Source organism: Mustela lutreola, chromosome 9 (genome assembly GCF_030435805.1).
Source record: "Mustela lutreola isolate mMusLut2 chromosome 9, mMusLut2.pri, whole genome shotgun sequence".
NCBI lineage: Eukaryota > Metazoa > Chordata > Mammalia > Carnivora > Mustelidae > Mustela > Mustela lutreola.
In genome coordinates this window covers 21585699-21612186 of record NC_081298.1, presented here as the reverse complement: position 1 = coordinate 21612186, position 26488 = coordinate 21585699, and the positions used below count along the sequence as shown (strand labels likewise).

Below are 26488 nucleotides of genomic sequence, written 5' to 3'. Positions count from 1 at the left end.
ATTAATTAATTTAAAAAAGATTTTATTAGAGAGAGCAGGGGCAGAGGGAGAAGTAGACTCCCCACAGAGCAGGAAGCAGGACTGGAGGTGGTTGGAGGATTGATCCCAGGACCTCAAGATCACTACCTCAGCAGAAGGCAGATGCCTAACTGACTGAACCATCCAGGTGCCCCTTATTTATTTATTTAAGATCTTATTCATTTATTCATTTGAGAGAGAGAGATGGAGATCACCAGCAAGAGGAGGAGCAGCGGGAGAAGCTGACTCCCTGCTGAGCAGGGAGCGTAAGACCTTGCAGAAAGTGGCCTATCCCAGGACCCCAGGACCACCCTGGGAGCCAAAGGCCAACGCTGAGCCCACTGGGCCAGCCAGGTGTGCCTCAATTACAATTATTTTAGTGTCTTCTAAGAGTGAGCTCTTTGAGGGTAAGATTAGGTCTCAATTCTTTTTTTGATTTCTACCATTCAACTCCTCTTTGATCTTCTGTGTATTAGTTACCTATATATGCTATATAACAAATAACCCCGAAAGTAGGAGCTTAAAGCAGTAACATTTATTATTTCACAATTTCGTTGTCTCTTCACTAACCAGCACAGGGGATAGAGGATGCACTCAGTGATTTTTTTTTTTTTTTTTTTTTTTTGAAGTAGGTTCTATGCCTGTCGTGGGGCTCCAGCTCACAAGCCCGTGAAAGGTTTAAACGAATTCTAATAATGGGCTCTTGTTTGAATGCTAAGAATTCTTGTTCCTCTCCCCTCTTTGTAAGTTCCTAGCTCAGCGTCTAGCATAGAATTAAAGCGCCTATAGAGGTCTATGAACCACTGCTGAAATGTGTTGAGACAAAAGGGCTTGAGGAATCCGGGGAGGTCTGTATCCCGCTTCTCCAGGGCTCCCCCTCCTGCTCAAACCCACAGAGTTGGGACAAAGGCCGGAACCCTGGCAACGCGGGAGGAGCGGAGCCCGCGGGCTGCTTAGTGCGTCACTTCCGGGATCCGCGGCAGGGAACCACTTCCGGGGGAGCGGCCCGGCGGCGCGGGAGGTGAGTGCGGCGGCGCGGCGGCCGGGCTCGGGCTTCGGGGCGGAGCGGAGTGGTCCGGGCTGTGGGAACGGAGAGGGGGTTGGGCTCGGGCGCCGGCCGGACTCGTTCCGGCGGCGCTGCTCGCTGGCCTCCGGGACGCCCTGCACCGGACGACAGTAACTTCCCGGGGCGCTTGTCAGGAAGTTACTGGCAGAGGGGAATTTGAGGCCCTTGGACGTGGAGGGCCTCGCCGGGTGCCGCCTCGTGCGTTCGTTTGGAGCTTGGGCCTGAACCCTGCCCGGACCTGGCCTTTCCTCCAGCCGCGGAGCGTTAGGTCATTCTGGTTGGAGTTGGGACTCCAGAGTGGGTCTCATAGTGCTGGGTAGCCGTGGGCCATCTCTGGTTGCCTGCCCGGTTCTCAGTTTCCTCCTCTGTAAAATGGGTGCATAGGCCATTTAATCTGAGATTGAATGAGATGGTGAATGCGAAGCGCCTAGTTAGGTGCACAATGCGTGTTTAGCATAGTGAACCAATATTGATAAGTTAATGTTAGCTAAAGTCCATGATTTATTCGCATTTGGTTCAGTTTCCCCCAGTGTCATTTTTGTGTTCCAGTATCCTATCCTGGATACTGTATTACTTTTAGTCCTTATGTCTTCTTAGGTTCCTCTTTGGCCCTGAGAGTTTCCTAGACTTTCCTTGTTAGAGCAGCTTGACAGTTTTGAGTATTACTGATCAGATAACTTTGTAAAATGATCCTCAGTTGAGATTTGTCTGATTTTTTTTCTTCACCTGATTAGGTAAGAGGGGTTTTGGGGAGGAAAACCACAGAGTAAGGTCCATTCTCATCACATCGCATCCAGGGTACATACTATCAATATAAGTTGTCACTTGATGTTAACTTGTTGGATCACTAGCTTGAAGTAGTCAAGTTTTTCCACTGTAAAATTACTTCCCTTACTCCCCTTTTCCATATTGTAGTCATGGAATAGAGTCATTACAGCCCACACTTAAGAGTGTGGAATCATGCTTCACATTTAAAGGCAGAGTATCTACATAAATTATGGAGAGATTTGTCAACGCACCCCTGTTTATTTATTTACCTATTCAGTTATTTATATCAGTATGGCTCAGATATTTATCTTTATACTTTGGTTATAATCCAGTAATACTATATATTACTGCTCAAAATGTGCCAGCTTTGGCCATTGGGCATTCCTCTGTTCCTTTGGCATGCCCCAGAGAATGTGGTGGTGGTTTTTTTTTTTTTTTTTTTTAGATTTTATTTATTTGAGAGAAAGAGAGGGAGAGCACAGACAGAACATGAGAGAGGGAAGCAGGCTCCCTGCTGAGCAGAGAGCCTGACGTGGGGCTCAATGCCAGGATCCTGACATCATGACCTGAGCCACCCTGAGATCATGACCTGAGCTGAAGGCAGCGACTTACCCACGAAGCCACCCAGGTGTCCCATTTTTTTTTTTTTTTAAACTTTATGTTCCAGGCTCATCTTGTATGTTTCGTGCTTCAGTCCTAGAGTTAAACATTTCTCCAGGGGCGCCTGGGTGGCTCAGCAGGTTAAAGCCTCTGCCTTCCGCTCAGGTCATGATCCCGGGGTTCTGGGATCGAGCCCTGTGGCGGGCTCTCTGCTCGGCGGGGAGCGAGCTTCCCCCTCTCTCTCTGCCTGCTTCTCTGTCTACTTGTGATCTCTGTCCGTCAAATAAATAAATAAAATCTTTAAAAGAAGAAAAAAAAAAACCTTCTCCAAGCAGCCTTGCTTCCTTTTATTGGAGAATAAATGCCAAGACTTGGTTGTTAGATGCAATCGTTGCTACTGGGATGCCCATGCTTCTAGACCCTCAGTACAAGCTACAGATGTGTGTATACTAACCTGTATTTATATACGTATCTATAAATATTTCTTTGTGTAGCCACCTGTATCTATATTAAGCTAAATATGAGTTCATATTTGCAACTCTCATCATTCCACATGGACCATTCTCGCTGCCTCTGGCTGATCTGTAACCTCCCACTCCATCTGTGACTAATCTAGCTCCCACCATCCACCATCCATTTACTCAGTTGTTCAGTTTCAGTATACATATATAGTAGTTTCAGAATTGTTGACCTCTGCTGCCTGTGGGAAGTAACTTTATCAACTAGAGAATACACGTGGTAGTTCCTTTTACCTTTAGTCCTACAGACTCCCCTCATTGCCAAAATTACTGAGGTCTGTACCTGATTCCCCCTGCCCTTTCAGTGAAGTTGTTTAATACATTTGTAATATATTTAGATTCAGAATGTCACATTCTGACCTGTACACCTGGGGCTAATAATATATTATATGTTTAAAAAAAAAAAAAAAAAGAATGTCACATTCTGTGTTACCTGGGATCCCTGTATCCTGGGATACCCTGACCTCCTAAATGATCTTTTAAAAAATATTTGCATACATTAAAGTTTACTCTTGTGCTGTAAAGTTCTGTGGGTTTTTTTAATTAATTAATTAATTAATTAATTAATTTGACAGAGAGAGATGACAAGTAGATGGAGAGAGAGGCAGGCAGAGAGAGAGAGAGAGGGAAGCAGGCTCCCTGCTGAGCAGAGAGCCCGATATGGGACTCGATCCCAGGACCCTGAGATCGTGACCCGAGCCGAAGGCAGCGGCTTAAACCACTGAGCCACCCAGGCGCCCCAAAAGTTCTGTGGGTTTTGACAAATCCTTAATGTCTTGTTATTCACCATTACAGTATCATACAGGGTAGTTGCACTTCAGGGATTATTTTGAACTTTTTTTTTTATTAAGATTTTATTTATTTATTTATTTGACAGAGATCACAAGTAGGCAGAGAGAGAGGGGGGGAAGCAGGCTCCCCACTGAGCCGAGAGCCTGATATGGGGCTTGATCTCAGGACCCTGGGACCACGACCTGAGCTGAAGGCAGAGGCTTTAACCCACTGAGCCACGCAGGCTCCCCTATTTTTAACTTCTTTCTTTCAGATTTCATCTCAGTGATGCCATTGGCCTTCTCTGCAAAATATATCCATAACCCCAGAACTTATCATCCTCACTGCTGCCACCCTGGTGCCGGCATGTCTTTTTGCCTGTTTCAGCACCCTCCTGACTGGTCTCTGCGTTCCCAGTCTTGCCCCCTGCAGTCTGTTCTCAACACAGGGGCAGCCAGAGGGGCTGTTTTATTTTTTTAAAGATTTTATTCATTTATTAGAGAGAGCGTGAGCGAGCTAGCACAAGCGGGGAGCAGCAGGGACAGGGAGAAGAAGAGTGCCCATTGAGCAAGAAGCTGGATGTGGGACTCGATTGGAAGACCCTGGGATCATGAGTTGAGCCTAAGGCAGACCCTTAACGACTGAGCCACCCAGGTGTCCCGAAGGGACCGTTTTAAAATGAGTCAGATCCTGCCATCTTCTTTGATAAGTGCCCTGCATTGGCTCCCTTTTACTCAGGGGAGAAGCCAGAGGCCTTATAATGGCCTACTGGCCTTACCCAGCTGGCTCACTCTTCTTATTCTTCTTGATCATAAGGCTCATTCCTGCCTCCCCGCTGGTCCTCCAAGCTGGGGTACTCCAGCTGATACTTAAATGATGTTCCTGTGCTTTCACTTTGTCTCCCTGGGTCACCTTCTCAGAGAGGCCCTCCCCTCACTTCCTCACATAAAATCACACTCCCTCTTTATAGTTCCTCATAATACTCAGCTCAGATATTATCTTCCGTGCATATGTGTGTGTGAGTGCCTCCATTTGAATGAAGATTGGGGGGGCAGTTAGAGGGATGCTTGACACACATTTGGTGCTCAGTTACTCTGTCTGATGAATGAGTGTCTCGGACCACTAGTGGCTGGCATTTCAGGGATGAGCCTAGGGTCTTAGTAACCTTATGAAATTATTTGTCATGTTTGGTAATAGATGAGTAAGTGTTTTTTTTTTTTATTAAATTCTGGTAAGGGTATGAGGTTTCCCCAACGTATAAAAACCTCTGCTTTTAAAGCAAGTCTGGCTCCCCGCAGGGCTAGAGACATCGGGATAGTCAGCTCTGCCCTGACACACAGGGAAAGCCTAAGCAAGCCCTGTGCTTCTCCACTTCTACCCCTCATTGTTAAACAAGGCAGTTGGTTGATGCATCTGCTCTTGCTTTGCAGGTGGGAAACAGGCGTAGGCTTCATCATTCACCAAATATTTGAGTCAGGCCCTGGAACAAACTCAGGGTGGGCCCAGGAGCTCTGCTGTCCAGGACCTTAGTATTGAAGCAAGTAAAAAACATTAGACTCCAGACTCCTGATTTCTCAAATAATAGGAAATATGTTTTGAATTTTGGCCCAGAACACATATATTTGGATGTAAATGGATGTAACTGAAAAAAGGCTTCCGAATACAATACTGACCCTTACTAATGTGATGTTTTTCTTCCCTTCCTTTTCCCTTCCCTTCCCTCTTTTTTAAGAGAGAGACAGAGAGAGACGCAGAGAGTCAGCATGAACAAATGTTGGAGGGGAGGGCAGGGGCAGAAAGAGGGAGCCCAGAGCCCATCGAGGGGCTCCATCTCTTTTCCCTGAGCTCACAACCTGAGCTGAAATCAAGAGTCGGAAACTCAACTGACTGAGCCACCCAGGCGCCCCACTAATGTCCTATTTTCTATTGTCATTTATTTAATTAAATCAAGTGCTGGCTAATGAAGTTAAAAGGAAAAAAGAGCCTCTTGCAGCCCCCAAGTGGTTTCAGTGGCTCACTGATGGGTCACAGCCTGCTATTTGAAAACCACTGACCAAGTGGGGAAGAGCTCAGGCTCTGGAGGAGCCCACTAGTTTGAAGCCTGTCTTTACCACTCATCGGCCACGTGGTCCCTGGGCAGGCCAGGTAACCTCTCCAAGCCTCCGTGTCCTTGTCCTCATTAGCAACACCCGCCTCCCCAGGTGGTTGTGAAGTGAATGAGATGCTCACTGTGGGGTGTGGTGCGCATCTGGCAAACGATTCGCTTGTTCAACTGCTGCAGCCATGGCAAGGCATGAGGGGAGACAGCCTGGCCCAGGGAGTCTTGAGGGCAGCCGCCTCCCACCTAAGATCTGAAGGATGACTAGGACTCCTGTGACTTCTGTACTCAGAAGCTGAAGACCCAGAAACACTGGCAGGAGGGCTGGGAAGTCAAGCTCAGGGGTGCAGAGAAAAGTAGGTAAGAGTTGTAAGGCATACACAATCTGTGCAGAGCATTTTGTGTTTTCCAGAACCTTCTCACAACTATCCTGTTACACCTGGGCCATCCAATATGGGAGTCCTTGCTTGAACGGTGACGATTCACATCTTCATAGCCTGTTTGGCTCTTTGGCCAATGAAATCAGTTTATATGTGTTTGCAGTCACAGTGCTCGTATAATTGCTGCCTCTTTTCAGCGAATGTTATTTTGCACAGACTTTCTGCTGACCTGATGTGCATGCGTTGTTTGTATTTGCCATCTTAGTGAAGGGGCAATATGCCATGAGGGGCCATAATTGGGTTAACTGCCTCTTTATTGTTGGATACTTTAGTTGCTTCCTGTTTTTCAGTGTCGTGAATAGCCCTGCCGTGAACTTTTTTGTACCTGAAGCCTTTTTTCTTGCTTTGAATTGTTTCCTTACTGTAAATTCTAGGAAGTGAGTTATTCAGTCAAAGGATATAATCACTTTTATGGCTCTTGTTATATATGGTCTTATTGCCATTAAAAAAAAAAGCCTATATGCATTATAGCTTTGAATAAATGTTATTGTTATTTGCCATTAAAAAAAAAAGCCTATATGCATTATAGCTTTGAATAAATGTTATTGTTGTTTGGCTCATGAGAGCATCAAGTCTCCAGGAGGTCAAGAGATGCGCTCAAAGTATAGCTTATGGCTGATAGAGTCAGGCGTTTTGCCCCTACCCTCAGGCCCCTTCTTTTTGTCGTATTCCAAGCATTCATAACAGTGTTGCTGTTGGTAATATTAGTTAATCTAAGTACTGATAAGTTTAGTAGGCTTGTCACAGCCTTAAGCATAAAGCTTGGGACTGAGGGCATTTTTTTTTTTTTAAAGATTTTATTTATTTATTTATTTATTTGTCAGAGAGAGAGCACAAGTGGGGGAACAGCAGGCAGAGGGAGAAGCAGGCTCCCCGCTGAGCAAGGAGCCTGATGTAGGACTCCATCCCAGGACTCTGGGATCATGAGCAGAGCCAACGGCAGACGCTTAACGGACTGAGCCACCCAGGTGTCCCCAAGGGCATTTTTAAAGATGTATAATTTAGGGGCACCCGGGTGGCTCAGTTGGTTAAGCCTCTGATTCTTGATTTCGGCTCAGGTAGTGATCTCGGGGGTGTGAGTCGAGTCCTGTGTTGGCTCAGCACTCAGCATGGAGTCTGCTTGTCCCTCCCCCTCTGCTCCTTCCCCTGCTCACGCTCTCTCTCTCTCAAATAAATGAATAAAATCTTTAGCAAAAATTAAAAAATAAATAACGATGTATTCTTTGTGAGCCGCCCCAGTGAAGAAATGAGAGCGCTTGCTTCTACCTTTGTGTTCACATGCTGGTGCCCTGGCAGGACAGCGTGTGTCCTCTGGAGAAGCTGTTCCTGTAGCCGCCCTGGAATTCACTTCGGGGCCAGTTCATGAGCCACCCCAAACAATCTGCCTGGGTCTGAGCCTTGTCATACCTTGTATTTGACCAAAAATGGTATTCCTGAGCTCGAGGCCCCACCTGATTCACCATACTTGGATTCAGAGGATGTTGGGTTCTTTCCAGAAGTCAGATCCTTCCTGGGAGGGTAAAGATCTGCCAGCTCTGAGGCCTTTTTTTTTTTTTTTTTTTCCAAAAGGGGCCGCAGGCTTTGAAGGTGGCTCCCAGAGAAAGCTGAAGTAGTGTGAAAGTGGCCACCCTGTTGGCACGGGCTTGTAATCTTCCCAAGTGTCCAGGTCAAAAGGGACACAGTACCCTTTGCAAAAGTCCCACTCTGTATACCAGGAAGGCAGTTTTGTTACCCTTTAGTCACTTCCCTGACGGTGCAAAGCAGTGAAACTTCTACGGTGGAGGAAGGTCTTAGAACTTTCTCTTTAGCCCAAGGCTATGCCATAGGAATACAATGCAGGCCATGTGTGTAATCTTCTCTTTTCTAGTAGCTGCATTTCAGAAGTAAAATGAAAAAGGTAAATTTTTAAAATTGTAAAATATACATAACATAAAATTTACCATTGTAACCATTTTTTCCCCCTTTCATTTTAACCATTCTTTAAGTGTATAGTTCAGTGGCATTCACAGTGATGTCTAACCATCAGTACTCTCTAGCTCCGGAAGTCTTTCAGCATCCCCAACGGAAACTCTGTCCCCATTGAACACTAAGTCCCCGTTCCCCTCCCCACCAGCCTCTGGTTTCTGGCTCTGAGAATTTGCCTATTCTAGGTACTGCTTACAAGTGGTAGCATACAACGTTTGCCCCTCTGTGTCTGGCTTATTTCTAGCATCATGTCTTCGAGATCTATCCATGTTGTAGCAGGTGTCAGAATTTCACTCCTTTTAATAGCTGAATAGTATTTCTTTGTACGTGTGCACCCCATTTTGTTGATCTGTTCATCTGTTGATGGGTTCTTGGTTGTTGCCATCTTTTGGCTGTTGTAAGTGCTCCTGTGAACACTGGAGTACAAGTATCTGTTCAAGCCTTTGCTTTTAGTTATTTGGGGTACATACTTAGGAGTGCAGTTGCCAGATCATATGGTAATTCTATGTTTAACTTCTTGAGAAACAACCACTGTTTTCCAGTTTGTTTTTTTTTCCCTCTTGATAATGTCTTTTGATGTACCAGTTTTTAAATTCATCATGATGATGTCCAACTTATTTCTTATTTTGTGGCCTTTGCTTTTGGTGTCACATCTCAGAAATCATTGCCAAATCCAATCTCATGAAGATTTTCCCCGATGTTGTCTTCTAGGAGTTTTATAGTTGGGCTCTTAAGTTTAGATCTTTGATTCACTTTTGAGTTCACTTTTGTATATGGTATAAGATTCCAGCGGCATTATTTTGCAGGTAGATGTGCAGTTTTCCCAGCAGCATGTGCTGAAAACCTGTTCTTCCCCATTGAATGATGCGGGCACTCTTGTTTGAAAATCAGTCCACTACATATGTGAGGATTTATTTCTGAGCTCTCTATTCCATCAGTCTATATCCTTATCCCAGTACCACACTGTTTTGATTACTGTAGGTTTCCTAGTAAGTTTTGAAATCAGAAAGTAAATCCTCCAGTTTTGTTATTTTTTTAAAGATCAGGTGAAATTAATAACAGCTTAATCCAGTATATCATTTCAACATGTAATCGATATAAAAACACCCTTAATGAGATCTTTTACATTTTGATGTTCCTGCCATTTCCTAACTTGAGTATGTATTTAACTGGACAGCCCTCTCAGTTCGGACCAGCTGTATTGCAACTCTCGATAACCACAGGTGGCTCATGGCTGCCATACTGGACAGCTCAGATTTAGCAGGAAACTGCAGTGTGGCACAGACCTCTGAAAACACAGAGGGCTTTGGAGTCAGGTGGGCCTGGTTCCAAAAATCAGTTTGCCCCTTTCTCGTGGCGGTGGGCAGAAGAAAGTCACTTGTGGGTGCCGTGGTAGAGGGGAGGCGGTTCAGTCATACCAGGGTGGGAGACAGCAATAAGGAAGGTGTGCTGGGGAGGTGACGCTTGAGCTCAGCCTTGGAGGTAGAGTGGGGGCTTCACCAAGCAGTCAGAATGGAAAAGGACATTCTTGGCAGAGTGTGAGCCTGGGCAGAGGCCCAGGATTTCAAAAGAGCCCGTGCTCTTGGAGAACTTTAGGCAGCTGTTTGGGCTCAATCAGAGTACTAGGAGTGGGAGCCCTGGTGAAAGGAGAGGCTGGGTGAAGCTGGACCTGCCACCACTGGCCACCACTGCCCCTGTCATTTATGTCCCCAGCATTGCTTCTTTGGGTTTACTGGCAGTGGCCTCCTTACCGGCCTCCTTGTGTCTACTCTGCACTCCCTGTCCCCCCCATTTAAAATGTAAGTCAGATAATGTCACTTCTCTGCCCCAAACCCGTGGTGACTGAAGTCACCAGAAATGTCACGGTCCTAGTGGGCCAGCCCACACTTCTCCCTGATCTTCTCACCTTCTTGAGCACTCTTCTCTGGCCACTTTGACCTCATTGCCCTGCCCCGGGGTCTCTACACTTGCTTTTCTCTCTGCCTGGATGTGCCTCTCTCAGATGTTCCAGTGGCTCATTCTCACACTTCATATCTCTGCCGTCAGTCCCCATCTCTGCAGAGAGCCCCTCCTATCTGTCACCCTGCACAAAGTAAAACAGTGCCCTTTGTCAGTTTTGTTCAAAACCGTTGTCACCGGCTGGCACAGCACGTCTGAATATGTTGTTGGCCTCTGCCCTGAGATGTAGGCCCCAGGAGAGCAGAGCTTGGTCTCTTTTTCTCTTCTTACGTGCTCGGTGTTCAGCAGGTATTTGCTGAATGAATAGCTGGATGAATAAGTGAATAAATGAGCCAAATCTGACCTGTAGCAGGCCTTCAAGTGTATGTTGATTAGAGATTTTTGTCGAAGTGTTTGCCTTTACTCATTTTCCCTAACTCTGTATTTGGAGAAATTTCAAATATTCAGAAAAGTTGAGAGTATAGTCCAATGACTGTTTATACGTCTTCCACTTAGATAAGTACTGTTAACGTCTCACTGTGATTGCTTTATATATCCTTGGAAGTATGGGTGTGTTTGGGCAAGTGGAACCATTTAAATAAAAGTCAGTTGTAGAAACATGACACTTAACCTTTGTGTTTAGAAGTTGGCTCTGGAGAGTGTTGAATCAGAGGAGACCACAGGCAGCAGGTGGCCCGGGCCATGGCCTCCGACCTGGACTTCTCACCTCCTGAGGTGCCCGAGCCCACATTCCTGGAGAACCTGCTACGGTACGGACTGTTCCTGGGGGCCATCTTCCAGCTCATCTGTGTGCTGGCCATCATTGTACCTGTTCCCAAGTCCCACGAGACGGTGAGTCCTTCCCTGCGAGCCTCTACCATCATACTGGGTTCTAGGTGCTAAAAACAGATACCGTGGCAAAGAAAACCAGTTGGGACTATGCCAGATTCCCGCCTAGTGGCATTGAAGCACGTGACCAGTACTTTGTTGGTTCACACGTTAAGCAGATTTTTATTTACTGCCTATTACGTGTCCGTCTGTAGCAAGACATAGAGTCTTTCCTCATGCAGCTTCTAGTCCTTGAGAGAAGGGCAAATAGGAAAGAAATATGCATGTTTCCGTGAGAAGCCCAGGGCACTGTGATGGTGCCTGTCAAGGGGTAGGATCTGGTCTTACTCTGGGACAGAGGAACTACCTTTGCAAGGACTCTAGTTCAAGTCACTGAATGAGGATGACTGTGGCCAGAGCACAGAGGGACATGAGTGAGAGGTGCGGGCGGGGCCCCGAGGGTTTTAGGTAAGACACTGACAGGATCAGATTGGCTTTTTGTTGTATTGACTTTATTCTGTAGGTTTCTTTATTCTGTAGCATACTCCCTCCTTCCAGCACCCTTTCTCCTCCACGCTCCCTTTTCTCATGACACTGATTTGTTGGAGAAAGCAGGTCATTGTCATCTATAGTATCTGCATCCAGGATTTAGCTGATTGCCTCTGTGTGGTGTCATTTAACCTGTTTCTCTGTTCCCTGTATTTCCTATTAATAGGAAGTTCAATCTAGACGCTCGAGTCAACTCAGATCAGGCTATTTGGTGAGAACACCTCGTAGCTGGCACTGTGGACTCCTGATACGTGTCATCAATGAGCATATGGTGTCTGCTTGTCACACACTTAGAGATTCCGGGATTGGTCAGTGGGTTCAGGTGGTGGTAGCTGATCCCTCTATTAAAAAATCCCCACCAGTCTTGCACCTAAAGTGTTTGCAGTATCCATTGCTGAGCTCCATTATTTCATTCTGCATTTATTAGCTGGAATTCTTCCATGGAGAAGACCTTTTCCTCATTGCCTATATAGTTATTCTGAAATGCGCTTTGTAGTAAAATCTAGATAAGTGCTTGGTTCTTTCCTTTTGTTAATTTTCAGAACAACAAGTTTGGACTCTAGCACCCTCCAGTCTCGGCCAATGAAGCTTTGATTTTTCACATCATTTTGAACATTATATTTATATTTACATCTTTTTTCTTTTCTTTTTTTTTTTTAAAGATTTTATTTATTTATTTATTTTGTCAGAGAGAGAGAGAGCGAGAGTGAGCACAGGCAGACAGAGTGGCAGGCAGAGTCAGAGGGAGAAGCAGGCTCCCCGCGGAGCAAGGAGCCCGATGTGGGACTCGATCCCAGGACGCCGGGATCATGACCTGAGCCGAAGGCAGCTGCTTAACCAACTGAGCCACCCAGGCGTCCCTACATCTTTTTTTCTTTTTCTTTCTTTCTTTCTTCTTCTTTTTTTTTTTTTAAGATTTGTTTATTTGAGAGAGAGATGAGAGGGAGGGGGAGAGGGAGAAAGAGTCTTAAGCAGAATCCATGGTGAACACAGAGCATGATGCAGGGCTCCATCTCACCCCCCTGAGATCGTGACCTGAGCTGAAACCAAGAGGAAGACGCTTAACCAACTGAGCCACTGAGATGCTCCTTGAACATATATTTTTATATATTGGATAAGTTTTTAGGTATTTTTTTATGCTCACATGGCTTCATGGGGAGCCTTACCACGTGTGAATATTCTTACCAGGGAAGTTCATTTGAAACTCATTGCCTAGGACTTCTCTTGGGAACGGGTCACATAAGCACCCTCTGCTCATGGACCAGAATTCGAGACTTCCCGAAGGAAAGCAGGTATTCGGCATAAAGCATATTGTTTGGTTTAGGTACAGTGAGTCACTCTTAATCAGTTCTGGGAATTGTGGGAACCACCCAAAATCTGATTTCCCAGGTGCCAGCCAGGGGCTGGCCTTGCAAATAGGCTTTTCTAAAGAAAGCAGGATTTTTTTGATGTTGACTCTATTCTGCACACTTATAATGTATTTTTTATCATTTAAAAATAACTACATTGTTTTTTTACTACTAACAGTAAGACTCAGAATGAAGTATAGGATTTCTTTGTGGTTCTTTCTGGCTTTAGAATATATCCCAGTAGGGACGTATGGTCAGAGTACTGAGTTTAGTAATTCTCCTCTTCTTTTAGTTTTACTCCCATTGTGATACGCAGTTAGGCTAGTTTGCTTTAACTTGTTTTGAAATTTTAGGGACTTTCCCCCCTGTTTTAATTTAATTTAAACATAATATAAAATGTTTATGTACAATATTTCTCCCAAAGTCAAAATGACACAAGATATGGTCGTCTTCAGAACCAGAAGTCTCCTTTCACCTAGGTATTCTCCACTCTCTTCCCTTTCCTCCTCCATAGGTAATAATTTTTATTATTTTGATTTATTCTTCTTTTGTTTCTTTTTGAAAACACAAGCAGAGGCACCTGGGTGGCTCGGTGGGTTAAGCATCTGCCTTCGGCTCAGGTCATGATCCCAGGGTCCTGGGATTGAGCCCCACATCGGTCTCCCTGCTTTGCGGAGAGCCTGCTTCTCCCTGTCCATCTGCTTCTCCCCCTCCTTGTGCTGTCTCTCTCTGTGTCAAGTAAATAAACTAAACAAAAACAAAAAACATAAGCAAATCCATATGTGTGTGAGGTATAGCTATACATACATATATATGTGTGTGTGTGTATGTATATATAAATATTCTCCTCTTTGATACATAAAAGATGGCACCCACTAAATACAGTTTCACATTGTTTCTTTTTTCACTTAAAAACATATAGTATCTTCTGGAGATCCATTTTTCATGGAGATGACTGCGTCCCAGAGATCTGCTCGTGTAGCTGGGAGGATCATGGCCATTACTGTTGCAGAAGGGAGCCCTGGCGAAGGAGCAGCTTGGGGGTGGGGTTGGGGAAGAAATGTGCTGAGTTCAGGTTCAAACAGGTGCCTTTAAGGTATCCAGGCAGCTCTGGCAAGTAAGCAGTTGGATCCACAGGTCTCTAGCAGGAGAAGGGTCTGGGCTGAATGCTGATCAACATGTGGGCGCTGAGATGTTGAAGCCAGATGAGGACGAGGTCTCTGGGGATGAGAACATGGGCTGAGATGAGCAGAGGACCCGGACTGCGGCCCTGAGGACCTCTAGCATTTAGGGGGCAGTGGGTGGGGAAGGCACAGCCACTGAGGGTACGGGAAGTCTTGGTGAACTTGGATGGACTCATGGCCTCCGAGGGTTCTGTCCATCTCTGTTTCTTACTCTGGTATTTTGAGAAGGAGGTCACGATTGGAGTTTTTCCACTCACAATTGTATCATGCTCTAAAAACGTAATCCCCGCGCTCTGGGGCTCTGTCCTCACAGACACGGCATGCTATTGGGTATTATAAATAACAAACATTTTTACTGTCATTGGCCACTGATGAAGCCTGCTAAGAGTCCTGAGGGACAGAGGTGATGAATGTTTTTATTTTCTAGGCAGGGATGTGGAGTCAGAGGTGTGTGGCCTTTTGGAGAGCTGCTCCTTACCTTCTGTAGTGTTCTTAACCCTTCCAGGCTGGCCACAGAGACTGGGGTCAGTTTAGCAAACAAGGAAAGGAGGGTGCATTTTACTCATCTGTTTGACGTTCTTAGTGGCAGAGTGGGTTGAGGCCTGTGGAGGCAGGGAGTTGACAAAGGGCTCAGCCGTATGCCTGCTCCCCCGACTCCCCACTCTGCCATTTAGAGCTTAATTTGGGACAACAGCCTTGTCTTTTGAAATATAAATATAGTACATACCATCTCATTTTAATTTATCTCGCAGTTTAGGGGAATAAGGCTAACATAAGTGAATTGTCTTCATGACTAAAGCTTACTGTTTTTAGCTTTTTTTTTTTTAAGCTTTTCAATGGATCAGTAACAAAAAAAAATACAGTACTGGTAATTCAATTTTTTATTGGTGCATCAGGCCAACAAATGGATTCTATTTATTATACCAGGGTTCTGCTGCCAGCTTTCCTTGGTGTGCCCCCAGAAGGCAGCCTTCTCTTACTCCCCACACTCCCAACTAGATGGAAAGGAACACAGTATTCTGTGCACAGTCTTTCAAAGAGCGGGTGAATGCCGAGACTGTGCTCCGAGGTTGAGCCTGCTGCTAGCTGGGATTTGGAATTTGGATGGGGATGGAGAAAAGAAGGGGATTTTTCTTGGGGCCAGGGAGCTCGTAAGGAGGAAGGGTGCCTGTGGTCATAGGTGGTGGGGATCCTGGCAGCCCAATCGTAGGAGGAAAGTGGAGGGTGCCAGGAGGGGGGGGAGGGTAGAGGTCGGGGTGGGAGGACCCGGAGAACAGTCTTAGTCTCTTTGTCGTTTTGCTTAGGGCAAAATCATCCCTCTTGTTTGGCCTATAGAAACAAGGTTTATTAGTGGCTTTTTGGGTCAGAAGATAATATTTTTGGCTCTAGATGATGGGAAAGCCTTTGAAAAGCAGAAGAATGTCTTTCCTGTTGTTCCAGTAAGCTGATTTTTTTGCAACTCGTTTATGACTTCAGTACTTCAATACTTAGCAGATTATTTGAAAGCTCTTTTGGGGGTAATCAGAGAAGAAAAAAGGAACACATACAAATGCTTCCCACCCCACCCCCTTCTTTTCCTAGTGGGAGCAAGAACCAATTTGCAAAATCAGAACTGAAGTCCTTCCAGCCCTAAGCCAAATGAGAACGTGTTCTCATCGACACCTAATTAAACCAAGACCTGAGAAAACAAACATTTGTGTGAGCCTGATTGAGGCTTGGGCCTTACTTAATCCAGGCATTTTCTCATAGGCTGGATTCTAAAATGTAATAGATCCTTACACCATTTCTGTCCAGTCCAGGAGGGCACACAGATGTCCTCTCTCATGCCAAGTCTGATGGATTGTGTGGTAGCCATAGTGCATGGATTCTGGGCCTGCTTCTAGGCCCCAGGTGAAGTAATTGATTACTGATGTCTGCTGTGAGTGAGGGCCTGGGGAATTCTTGGGCTGGTCCACCATTCTCCATCTGTCCGCACCTGCCTGGGGGGTTTTCAAAGGCCTGGGCTGTACCCATAGAGATTCTGATTCTGTTGTTCACTGTAGCCCACATTAGTATTTACTTGAAGTGCCCAGGGGGTTCTATTACGCAGCCACTGGTCTAGTCTTTATACTATTTCCCTGAAGCACCGACAAATTTTGGGAAGGTAGGAGACAGTCAGTTCTACATGTGTTAGGTTTGAAATAATAGCAAGACACCCAAGTGGGAGAGAAAGCCAGTGAGAAGTTAGGCATAGAGACCTGGGGAGTATTTCATCCACATGGCTTTACTATTTGAAATCCTAAGAGTGGGTTGCTGGGCTTTTCAAGGGAAATGAAGATTCAGGAAAGGCCTGAACTTGGGGCCTTCCTGACCTGCTTGAAGCAGTTTCTGTGCAGTGTGGCTATACCCAAAAGATGCAGGTGCTGTCCCAGAGCGGGGATGCAGCTGGGCGTCTGGAAGGGGTGGGAACCAGGACCCTGTCACTCACCATCTGCAGCCCCTCGGTCTCCCCGTCCCGACCGTCCCTTTCACTTCTCTCACCAGGGCTCGGCTTCCTCTGCTCGCCATCCCTGCAGTGGCATGAAACGTGGCCGCTAACAGCTTCTAGAGTGTATGTCCTTCAGCTGCAGCATCTGGAGGCTGCCTTCTTGCTTGGTCTCAGTTCCACAATCCCCAGGGAAGGAACTGTAGCAGACCCAGCTTGGGGAAGCTAGGGCTTGTGTGGTGGGAGGGGGCAGGCCGTGTCCCAAAGGAGCAGGAGTGTTGTGCAGACAAAGCTGGGGTCTCCTTTCTGGTGGCTCTGTCTGAAGACAGGCAGAGCAGTTGGCAGAGGGGCCTTCGGTCTCCCAGAAAACGACCATCGTTCGAGGAGAGCTCACGTCTGTCCCTGTTCCCACAGAGATGACGCAAGTGGGTGTTGACTTCTAGTTCAGCGCCTCAGGACACAGGTAGCAGTGGTTCACCTGGCGGAGTTTGGGTGCTGATAGTTTCCATCTCTTCACGTGAGTGTGGCCCGTCTCCCTCGCTGCCAGCCCCGAGGCTGGTACCTTCGCTTGCACTCTGTTGTCTCTGTTTGGCCTGCCGCAGTCTCTTCTTGCAGCAACCGGGACTCGGTTGAAAGTTGCAAAACACCTCCAGCAGTTTCTCTGGAAACTATTGGTTCTTAGAACTGGGAATTTCAAGGCGCAGCTGAGCTCTGAGGCGTAAAAGGTCTTCAGGGCTCTGTCTCTGTCTCCTGGCTTTCCTGCGAGTGTCAGCTTCATTCGGAGGCCTTTGCCATGTGTCCAGAAGGTGGCTGCAGCAGCCTCTGTCTACATCCTTACTGCTTGTGATTACAAGCAAGAGAAGCCATCTCTCTGCCGATGCTCACTTTCCAGGTTTCATGGAAGGTCTCTACTCGGCTCTGGCTTGGCCACATGCTTGTACCTTGCCCCAGAGGTGGGAAGGGGCAGTGGGTACCATTTCTGGCCAGGCCACATTTAACTGGCCACGCCTCTAACCACAGGGACTGAGAGTCCTCCCTAGAACCACATGGGATCAAGAAGGAGCCAAGCCACCATGGAAAGGGGGTTGGGCAGACAGAGACAACTGATGCCCAGCGTTGTGATCCAGTGGAGAACTCACCAGAATAGCAAGAGTGGTAGCTTTCAGTGTGGTGCCCACATAGGCTTCACTGTCAGCTAGAAAGCTCTGCACGTTTTAGAGCCTTGAAAAAGATGGAGCCTTCCCAGCAGCGGCCTAGAATTTCAGGACCCTGTTGGAAAGTTCTGTCTGAGGCTGCCAGAGGAAATAATTAACTCGGGCAAGTGTATATTATACCTACTCTCAACACCTTAGGAGACAGGCTCTGAGAACTAACTTTGCTTTTTCTGCCCTGTATATTTTTCAGCTTGGGAGCAGTTTGCTGCTGAGCTGGGCAGCAGGGTGTTTTTTACTTAATGAGCCCTTCTGGAGAGATTGCTGTGTGGTGGGCAGGGTGACGGTATAAACATGGTTTCGGGATGTATACTGTCTCTTTGGAGAGACGGCCAGGCACACAAAGAGCCACAGTGGGAAGGGCCTGCAGTCATGCTGAATTGTGTCTGGAATAAGCCCCAAGGCCGTTCTCTGTAATCACGGTTCTCCTGGCCTGGCACGCGCATTCTGGACACCGTGTCTTCGTGTCTTCGTTCGCCTTGCTGAGCCCACGACGATGGCTTCTCGCCCGCCCCCAGTTCCAGCTAGTCCTAGCCTCCTCTCAAGGGTTGCTGGCTGACCGCTGCAAGGTCTTCACAGCCCCCACCATGCCTAGGGCCTGGGGCAAGAGTGCGCAGTCGGACGAGTGGGAGCATCAGCGCTGGGGACACATGGTCTGAGCACCGCCCTCCCTTCACGTCCGTAAGCCTGTGTCCTGAGCCATAGAGGGATGGCATGCTTTCCCAGCCCAGAGTCCCTGGGTATCAAGTGAGAGAAGGTGCATGAGGATACGCGCACGTAGCACACGGGGTTTCTTTCCCTGGACTGCTTGAGAGGAAAGAATGGTTTTGGTCTGTATGGAGTGCTGCTTTGTTCTGATTTATCAGACTGAGTCCACGCTGGACTGTGTAGTGGAAGGCATAGAGTTCCGAGTGCTTACCCTGCTGGAAGAGATCAGATGCACTGTGGCACAGATTTGATTATTTGAATTTGATGAACAGCAGCAATTTCCTGGCCTCGTAAGCAGCTGTGGATCTGCTTCATTATTGATGAAGCCTGTGTCCGCAGAGGACTGGGGCCTCCGCAGAGCTAGCGACCCCCTGGTGGGGGAGGGTTTCTTTTACTCCCGAAGATGGCATGATTGCTGAGGAAGCTTAAAACTTGCTTCAGAGGAGGCACGGAGTTCCCAGATTTGAAGGTGGGGCTGTAGTGCTTGGGAGTCTGCCTAGCCTTCCCGGCAGCATGTATCTGAGGAGAAATTAAAGTCAGCCACTTGTTCAGAGTCGTTCTTGCTGGCTAAGGATTTGGAGCTGTAGCCCTTCGTGCCTAGGACCCCTGCATCGGAATCATGTGCATAAGGGCGACTTTTGCTTCCCTGTAGCTTGGGGGGAGCTCGGCTATGCCCTGAGGGACCAGTCACTGAGACTCAGTGAGCCTCTGTTTCCTTTCTTGTAAAATGGGCTCACAGTGGCTGGCTTATTAGGGTCATGGACGCTTGGTGAGTGGATGTTGGGTGCACATCACTCAGCATGCGTTGTCTTCATTACCCCGTAGCGCCTGGCACAAAACTGCCTCCACTGGGTACACATACAGAGGTGGGAGGGCTGGGGACCCCGGCAGAGCAGGACAGGGAACAAAGCACATGGGCAATACCAGCGGGCCGGTAGCCTGGTGGGACAGGGTGGGCTGCATAAGGGGTGCGAGCCAGGAGACTGGAGGCCACAGGGAAGCTTGTAGAAATTGGTCTCCTACAAAGGGGGATCCAGAAGCACATTTAAAGCAGCAGATAGACACAGTCAAGACTGTTGTTTTAGAATAGACTGAAAGCAGTGGGACAGATGGTGAGGAGAATGTTGGGGAGGCTGACACAGCAAGGGGGCAGGCGGGGGACCATGGGGTCTTGCCTGGCGTAGTAGTGTGTATCCAGAGGGGCCGGGTGGAGTCGAGAACCCCTTGGAGGGTAGAATGCGCAGGACCTGGGGCACATTGGGTGTGGGGGCATGAGGGAATGGTGAGAACTCAGAAACGACTTGGAGGTTTCTAGCTTGGGTAGCTGGGTGAGTGATGATGCCAAAAACTGAGGTGGGGAAGGGAGGAGGAGGTCTGGGGTGAGGAGGAGACAGATAATGCGCTCAGATGACTCGATGACTGTAATATGTACACACACCCACGGAAAGCTGCCTTTAGCTGTGAAAAACAGAGCCCTGCGCGGGGAGCACTAACCCACTCTCCTGACTCCTGTGGAAACCGCGGTCACAAACAAGCAGTCCGAAGGACCCATTGGCAGAATCTAGAATGGGCCGTTCTTGTTCTCCTGTCATCTGTACGGCCTGTGGTTCCAGGTGCTGCTAAAGAGAGGGTGGATTGCTCAGTGAACTTGGGGTCTTGGTCTCCAGCCCTAAGTTCCCTAGGATACCTGGGACACACTCTATTCTACCCTATAACCATTAAGAGGTTCATGTCCTGGCGCTGCCGCTCACTGACGGACACCTGTGTGTTGGCAAGTCACATCATCTGTCCAAGTGTTTCTTCTTTCGTCTGTCCGGTGGGACTCAGCACAGCACTTTGCGAGGCTAAAATAAAATGGGTCCATAGCACATCGCCTGGGGCCTGGCATGTTGTAAATACAGCTGGTGTGGCTCTTGTTACTTGAGGCTGTGCCATACTTTAGGGAATATGTATTGGGTTTGACATCTCCTAGTGTCCTCTGTGCCCATGGGAAAAGTGAGACCTAGTCCCAAGTATGTGTGTGTGTGTGTGTGTGTGTGTGTGTGTGTGTGTGTGTATGTAAATATTTCTTTATTTAAGTCATCTCTACACTCAGCATGGGGCTCGAACTCATGACCCTGAGATCCCAAGTCGCACTATCCATTGACTGAAGCAGCCAGGCACCCTTAAGTGTTCTATTTTCATGATGATAAACCAGAGTGAAGTTCCCGTGGTTATGGGAGATCTTCTTGCCTGATCTTCCATATTCATTCATTCATTCATTCACAGTTGAAGCTGTCTCAGGGAGCTCACAAGCTAGTAGGGGAGACCAGCAGGAGAATGTGTCACTGGTAATGTGTAATGTGGCATGGGTGGTTACTTGGTACCAGGGGTAGGGGTAGGGGTGGGGAAAAGGATATGCCCCCTGCTGGAGGTGGAGACCAGAGAAGGAAGGCTAGACAGTGAGTAGGAGTACGTTCTTAGCAGGGCCAAACCACAGGGAGGGGTTTGCTGGGTGGCTAAGAAGGGTGCTTCTCTTGTTAGAGGTGACCAGCAGAAACCCTGGCAGCTGACTCAGTGTGGGGTCTGGAGAAGAGCCAGAAGATGCTGGAGATGTGGGCTCAGATGCCATTCCTTGTGTCGGGCATGAGGCTGTGGGAGATGGAAAACCCCTGGAAGGTTTAATGTTGGGGGGGATCTGCACGAGGCATGGCACAGAGCAGGGAGGTCTGTTAGCAGTGGAGGAATTGATGTAGGGACTTCGGTGCTGGAGAGTGTGACCAAGTCAAGAGGTAGAGGGGGTTGAACACCAGGACGTGGTGACTGATTGGACCATTGGGAGGAGAGACTGGTGGGGAGGAGGACCTGGTCTGCTGGAGAAGGGGTTTCGGATGGTCTGGGACAGTGGAATTGGAGGTGCCTGGTGGGGGGGGCGGGTGCCACTCCAGTCGTCTGACAGATAGCTGGGTCAGGAAAACCTGTGCTCAGGAGAGAGGGTGGGGAGGTGTCAGAATGGATAAGGCACCTAAGAGAGGGACTGTGGAATGAGGGAAGCCCTGGGGCTGGCAGGCTAGTGTCACGGTCCCTGTGGTTTCTAAACTGAGTCCCACTGAAACCAGAGGGGCACTCAGCTTTGAATTTAGAGGGCCAGGAGCTCTGGAGATGCTTGGCAAGTTCCTGCGCGGAAACCATTCATCTCCTAGGGGCCTGTTTGTCTCCGGCACTCAGGGACTGGCTGGTTTGCACTGGCCTCATGGGCACTGCCCTGGGGACAGTTTCCAGTTCCCAAGGTCTCCCAAGACTGCACCCTGTGGGGTTTGCCTTAAACAGTAGCCTTATTGCTGTGCTCTGCGGTGGGGGGGTGGGGGGGTGTGCTCAGCCTGTGCACTTGACACGCTGGCTCCTCTGAGGTTCTGTTTGTTTAGCTTTCTAATGGGCTAGCTTTCTTCTTTTCTTTTTCTTTTTTTTTTTTCTTTATTACCTTTTTTTTTTTTTGGCCAAGTTACATTAAAGTATCGGCCCAGGTTTACAGGCCACGGAGCCCAGTGCTGCCATCAGAGACCTGGCTGGGGAGGGCTGGCCCCCTTGTTATCTTGGGAAGATCACCTGTGGGTACCTGGGGCTGGGCTGGGCCTTTACATTCTGAGGTTTCAGTGGGCAGGCTGGCAGGGTGGAATGGAGGCAGTGATGGCTGACAAGGGGGGCTGTCACATCTCGGGAGTAGGCCCCCCAGAGGTGTGGGCTGCCCCTCCTCAGCCACGATCGCGTCTATGCTGTCAGCCTGCGGGCTTGAGGAGCCAGCCCTGGGAAGGACAGGGAGCGAAGCAAGCTGCAGGCTGGGAGTCGGCCACTTTAACTGAGGAAATACTGTTCTCTTCCAGAAGTGTGCTCCTTCTTAGTATTCTTTGTCTGCTTTTTATTTTACCATGTTTAATAAAAGAACACAGGTGCCGAGAAGCATTTCCTTATCCTAGCGCTGGGGCCATGGGGTGGGGGTGTAGTGTGGGCGCCTGAATAAAGGGACTGCCATTGCCAGGCCTTTAACATTTTCAAGAAAAGCTAGGAGTCTGGATTGAATGGGAAATCTACCAGTTGGCTCAAGTTTTTAAATATAAACACTGTAGGCCAAGTGAAGTCCACTTGGGGGCCAGAGGAGGCCCGGGGGCTGTGGTCAGTGTTCTCCAGGCCAGACGCGCCACACTAATATCCTGCCTGACCAAGGCACAGTGGCACTTACCCCCGGAGGGCAGGGAACACTTGACAGGACTGAGTCCTGTCCAGATTATTCTCTGACATGAGCCTTTGTGACTGTGGCAGGCTGAGTCTCTTTCCCGGAGTCCATGGTCTTTACTGTGCCGTGAAGGCCAGGGCTAGGTCTGTGCTTTTGCATCTGTTTTTAAAGCAGCAAAGCCTCTGCACAAACCAAATCTTACATGGAATGGGACAGACAGAAAAATCAGGGCTGCCCAGGTTGTAGGGAGAGTCTGGAGTTCTGCCCCCAGGCTGCTCTCTGCCCTCCCCCCCGGGGCGCCTCTGCTGGGCCCCACAGAACACTGTGTAGTGGTTGCCTAGCTGCAGGCCAGTGCTCCCCACCCCTTCCAGCCCTGGTGTGCTGTGGCTTGAATGGGAGGAGAGGACAGTAGGGCTGGAGGGAGAGCGAGCCTCGGTGGATCTGGGCCTGGCCGGCTCCTCGCCTGTGCCCTGACTGGTACTTGCACACTGGGTGCCGCCTGGGCTGCTGGGCACTGTCTGATAGCACGCATCACGGTTTCCATTTCACAGCTGGGTAGACCAAGATGCAGGAAGGGGAAGTGAGTTGCCCACAGGTCACTTGGCTGGCTTTGGAGGTGCCTCAATCCCCCCCGGCCCCCGCCCCTGCCTCTGGTCTCCAAGGCTCCAAAGGTTGCCTCCTCCTTTGAGGCCTCTTTCTTTATTCTTCATTTGGAATTGCCCTGCTCATGGGAGGGGGTCCTCTCCCACCACCCCCCTGCCCAGCAGCCCCAGCCCCATCCACCTGAAGCTCCTCGTCCCAGCAATGACGATTCCCATTCCTGGTGTTTCTGGGGCCCTGTGCTTTAGTTTGCAAAGCCCCTTTCAGACAACAGTCTCGTTTTTGCTGGTGTCGGGCTGACTCGTCTAAACAGGACTCTCCTTTCTATCGCCACACAGGAGGCAGAGCCCTCTGAGCCCAGAAGTGCGGAGGTGACAAGGAAACCCAAGGCCGCTGTTCTTTCTGCCAGCAAAAGGCCCAAGAAGGAGGCCAAGAAGAAGCGGTAGAAGAGGAGGCCTGCAGAGCCGCGGGCGGGGCAGGGGCCTTTGGGGCCAGTTCTCCTGGGACTCAGCGTCCTGTTCCCTCAGTCCCAGAGTCAGGGCTGAAGTGGCTGGGCTGCTCTCTGACCACAGAGATTTGGACAATCGTGACAGTCCCTAGGGGTCCCAGCTGGGCAGCCCACCACTTCCTCTTCTGCTTCTGTGACAGTGTAGAGCTAAGGGGACTAGAACACCCTGTGAGCAGAGGCTATGTAAGGAGTCTGTTTGTTCAGCGTTGGGTCAGCTCCATACTTAATCACTGTGCCCAGCTTTCAGCCCCCCACTTGTGGATTCACGCTGCATTTCAGAGTCGTGATCTCATGCCGACAAGCACCACCCTCCCCCGGTGACGCGGGCACCACAAATCTGCTCGTCAGCCACCTTCGTCCCTGCTGTACAGATGGAGCCAGGCCAGCCCTGCCCTGTGTGTTCAGGTCCAGATGCCATGGCTGCTGTAATGTAGGAGGTCCCTTCAGTGCAACAGCTGGGTCCGAAGCTGGCCAGGGTGGTGCCTTGTTCTTCTCTGGCAGATGGAAGGGATTTGGCTATGTGAGTACATGTGCTTGGGCCCAAAGTCTCTTAGCCTCTGAAATGGACTTGTCCATCTCAGACCAACCCCTTTTCAGCCCACCTTGGCACATTCAGTATGTGCCTTTTGGCTTCCATCTGTATACCTCCCCTCCCCCAGTTCTTTCAACCCCAGAACAGTGAGGAAAAGTCATTTGGGCAAGTAAACGTCAATAAACTGCCTCATATGCTGAACGCCCTATGTGTTACCTGCTGCTGAGGGAGAGGGGGAGCTCGGGGTCCTTCCCTGGGTGCAGGCAAGGGACTCACCCCCAGAGAAGTGGGAGAGTAGGGCTAAGGATGGTCAGAGCAGCGCTGCAGGCCGAACCATTCTGGGACAGGTTTCAGGAAGGGTCCAGCCAATGGTTTCATGTGGCCCTTAGTCATTGGAAACACTCGTGAATGTCCGTGCGTGTGTGAGAGTTTCCACCAGGGCTGGGCCCCACTCACTCTCCAGTTCCCATTGCCAGAGGAAGACGCTGCTTGTCCTCCGAGCAGCTTGAAAAAAATTCTAGCTAGAAGGCCTCACATGGCGTGGGGTGGGTCACGCAGGTCCGGTCACGTGTCCTGAATCAGCTGCCAAGGAAAAGCTTCGAGCTCTAGTAACTGATTTGCTGGGCTGCTTTCCAGTTTGCCAAACACTTTCCCAAATGTCGTCACAACCAGTGAGGAGCCTGTAGGACTTCCATTTTAGAGATGGGAGACTGAAGTCCAAAGTACTTGGAAGTGCCAGAAGTCGGGCTTGGGTCCAAGTCCACGGCCCTTTCCTTGATATTTAACAAACACTCAGTGAGTGTCTGTAGGCGCAGTGTGTAAGGGGCCCCACTGAGGTCTGGGAAGTCTAGGAACTGGAGCTTCGGCAAAGCAGGACCAGGCGTGGCCAGATGTTTAATGAGAGCACCAGCGAGGCTCCCGGGGATGCGGAAAGGAGGAAGCTTGCCTAGCCCAGTGGGGGACTCAGGCATGGAAGGAGGCTAGGGGTGGGCAGTTGTCCAACAGGGGAGCAACAGATCCTGTGGAAGCTGAGCAGAGGGACACCCAGCTCCATCTGGGTGATCAGCACAGCCACCTGGCAGAGGGAAAGTGACTGAATGGAGTCTTAAAGCCTGGCTGGAGGTGAGACCAGAGGGAAATCATGCTGGGAGGGTGGACCTACTCCAGCCTCCAGCAGGGGAGACAGCTTCCGGCTCATAAGAATAAGTCTGCTTCAGTAGGTCCAACTCCCGTAGAGGCTGTTTGCCAGAGAACAGTCCTTGGAAGCAAGAGGGTCATCCTCTGCTCCACCAGCCCCTCATGTGGACAGAGTTTGCAGCCTTCGGCTCTCCTGACTGCCAGGACCCCACCTTCACGTCGTTTCCCTCCCGCATCACTGGCTCCTCCTCATCAGAGGGGCACCAGGTCTCCATCCTTGGTCTTCTCATCTCTGCACACAGCCCTTAGAGATCTCATCCAGGCTCTTGACTTTAAATCTCACCTGCATACCTGCTGGTGTCCCCCAAGCAAATCCCTCCAGATCCTGGTCCTGAACTCCAGACTCCCATATCTGACTTCTCCTCTCTCCTTCTGGGTTCCCAACACATCTCAAAGCAAATTCCAGATTTCTCAGCAGCAGTCCCAAGTCTGAGCTTTTTGTGGTCATCCCCATCTTTTTTTTTTTTTTTTTTTTTTTTTTTAGATTTTGTTTATTTGACAGACAGAGATCACAAGTAGGCAGAGAGGCAGGCAGAGAGAGAGGAGGAAACAGGCTCCCCGCCGAGCAGAGAGTCCAGCGCGGGGCTCGATCCCAAGACCCTGAGATCATGACCCGAGCTGAAGGCAGAGGCCCTAACCCATTGAGCCACCCAGGCGCCCCGGTCATCCCCATCTTAAAGGGCATCTTCATTCTTCCAGTTGCTCAGGCCAAAAACCTTGGACTCATGCCTGACTTCCCTCTTATAGCGCCTCTCCACTTCTGACCCTTAAGTGGTTCCTTGTGACTCGACCTTCAAAATCCAGAAGGAGACCTGTTTCACCGCTTGCCTCTGCGGCCTCAGCCCCCAGCCTCTCACCTGAAGGCTGCAGCAGCCTCCTCACAGGTAGTCCTTTGTCCATACTGCAGCCCAAGCGATCCTGGTAAAACCTGTAGGACCATGTCCCTCACCTTCTCCCACTTCACGC

At 49.1% G+C, this 26488-nt stretch overlaps 1 protein-coding gene across 2 annotated transcripts; it reads left to right on the top strand.

Annotated features, from left to right (window-relative positions):
- Nucleotides 1–897: 897 nt before the first annotated feature.
- On the top strand, nt 898–24526 carry MANBAL (mannosidase beta like). Of its 2 annotated transcripts, none has more exons than XM_059133273.1 (3): nt 898–1039; nt 10826–11034; nt 23624–24526. In XM_059133273.1, exons 2-3 carry the CDS (start codon nt 10885–10887, stop codon nt 23729–23731), a joined length of 258 nt encoding a protein of 85 aa, XP_058989256.1. In that variant the 5' UTR covers nt 898–1039; nt 10826–10884; the 3' UTR covers nt 23732–24526. The 2 variants fall into 2 exon arrangements, with proteins under 2 accessions (XP_058989256.1, XP_058989257.1); XM_059133274.1 differs by having other exon boundaries at nt 983–1039; nt 10829–11034.
- The last annotated feature ends 1962 nt before the right edge of the window (nt 24527–26488 follow it).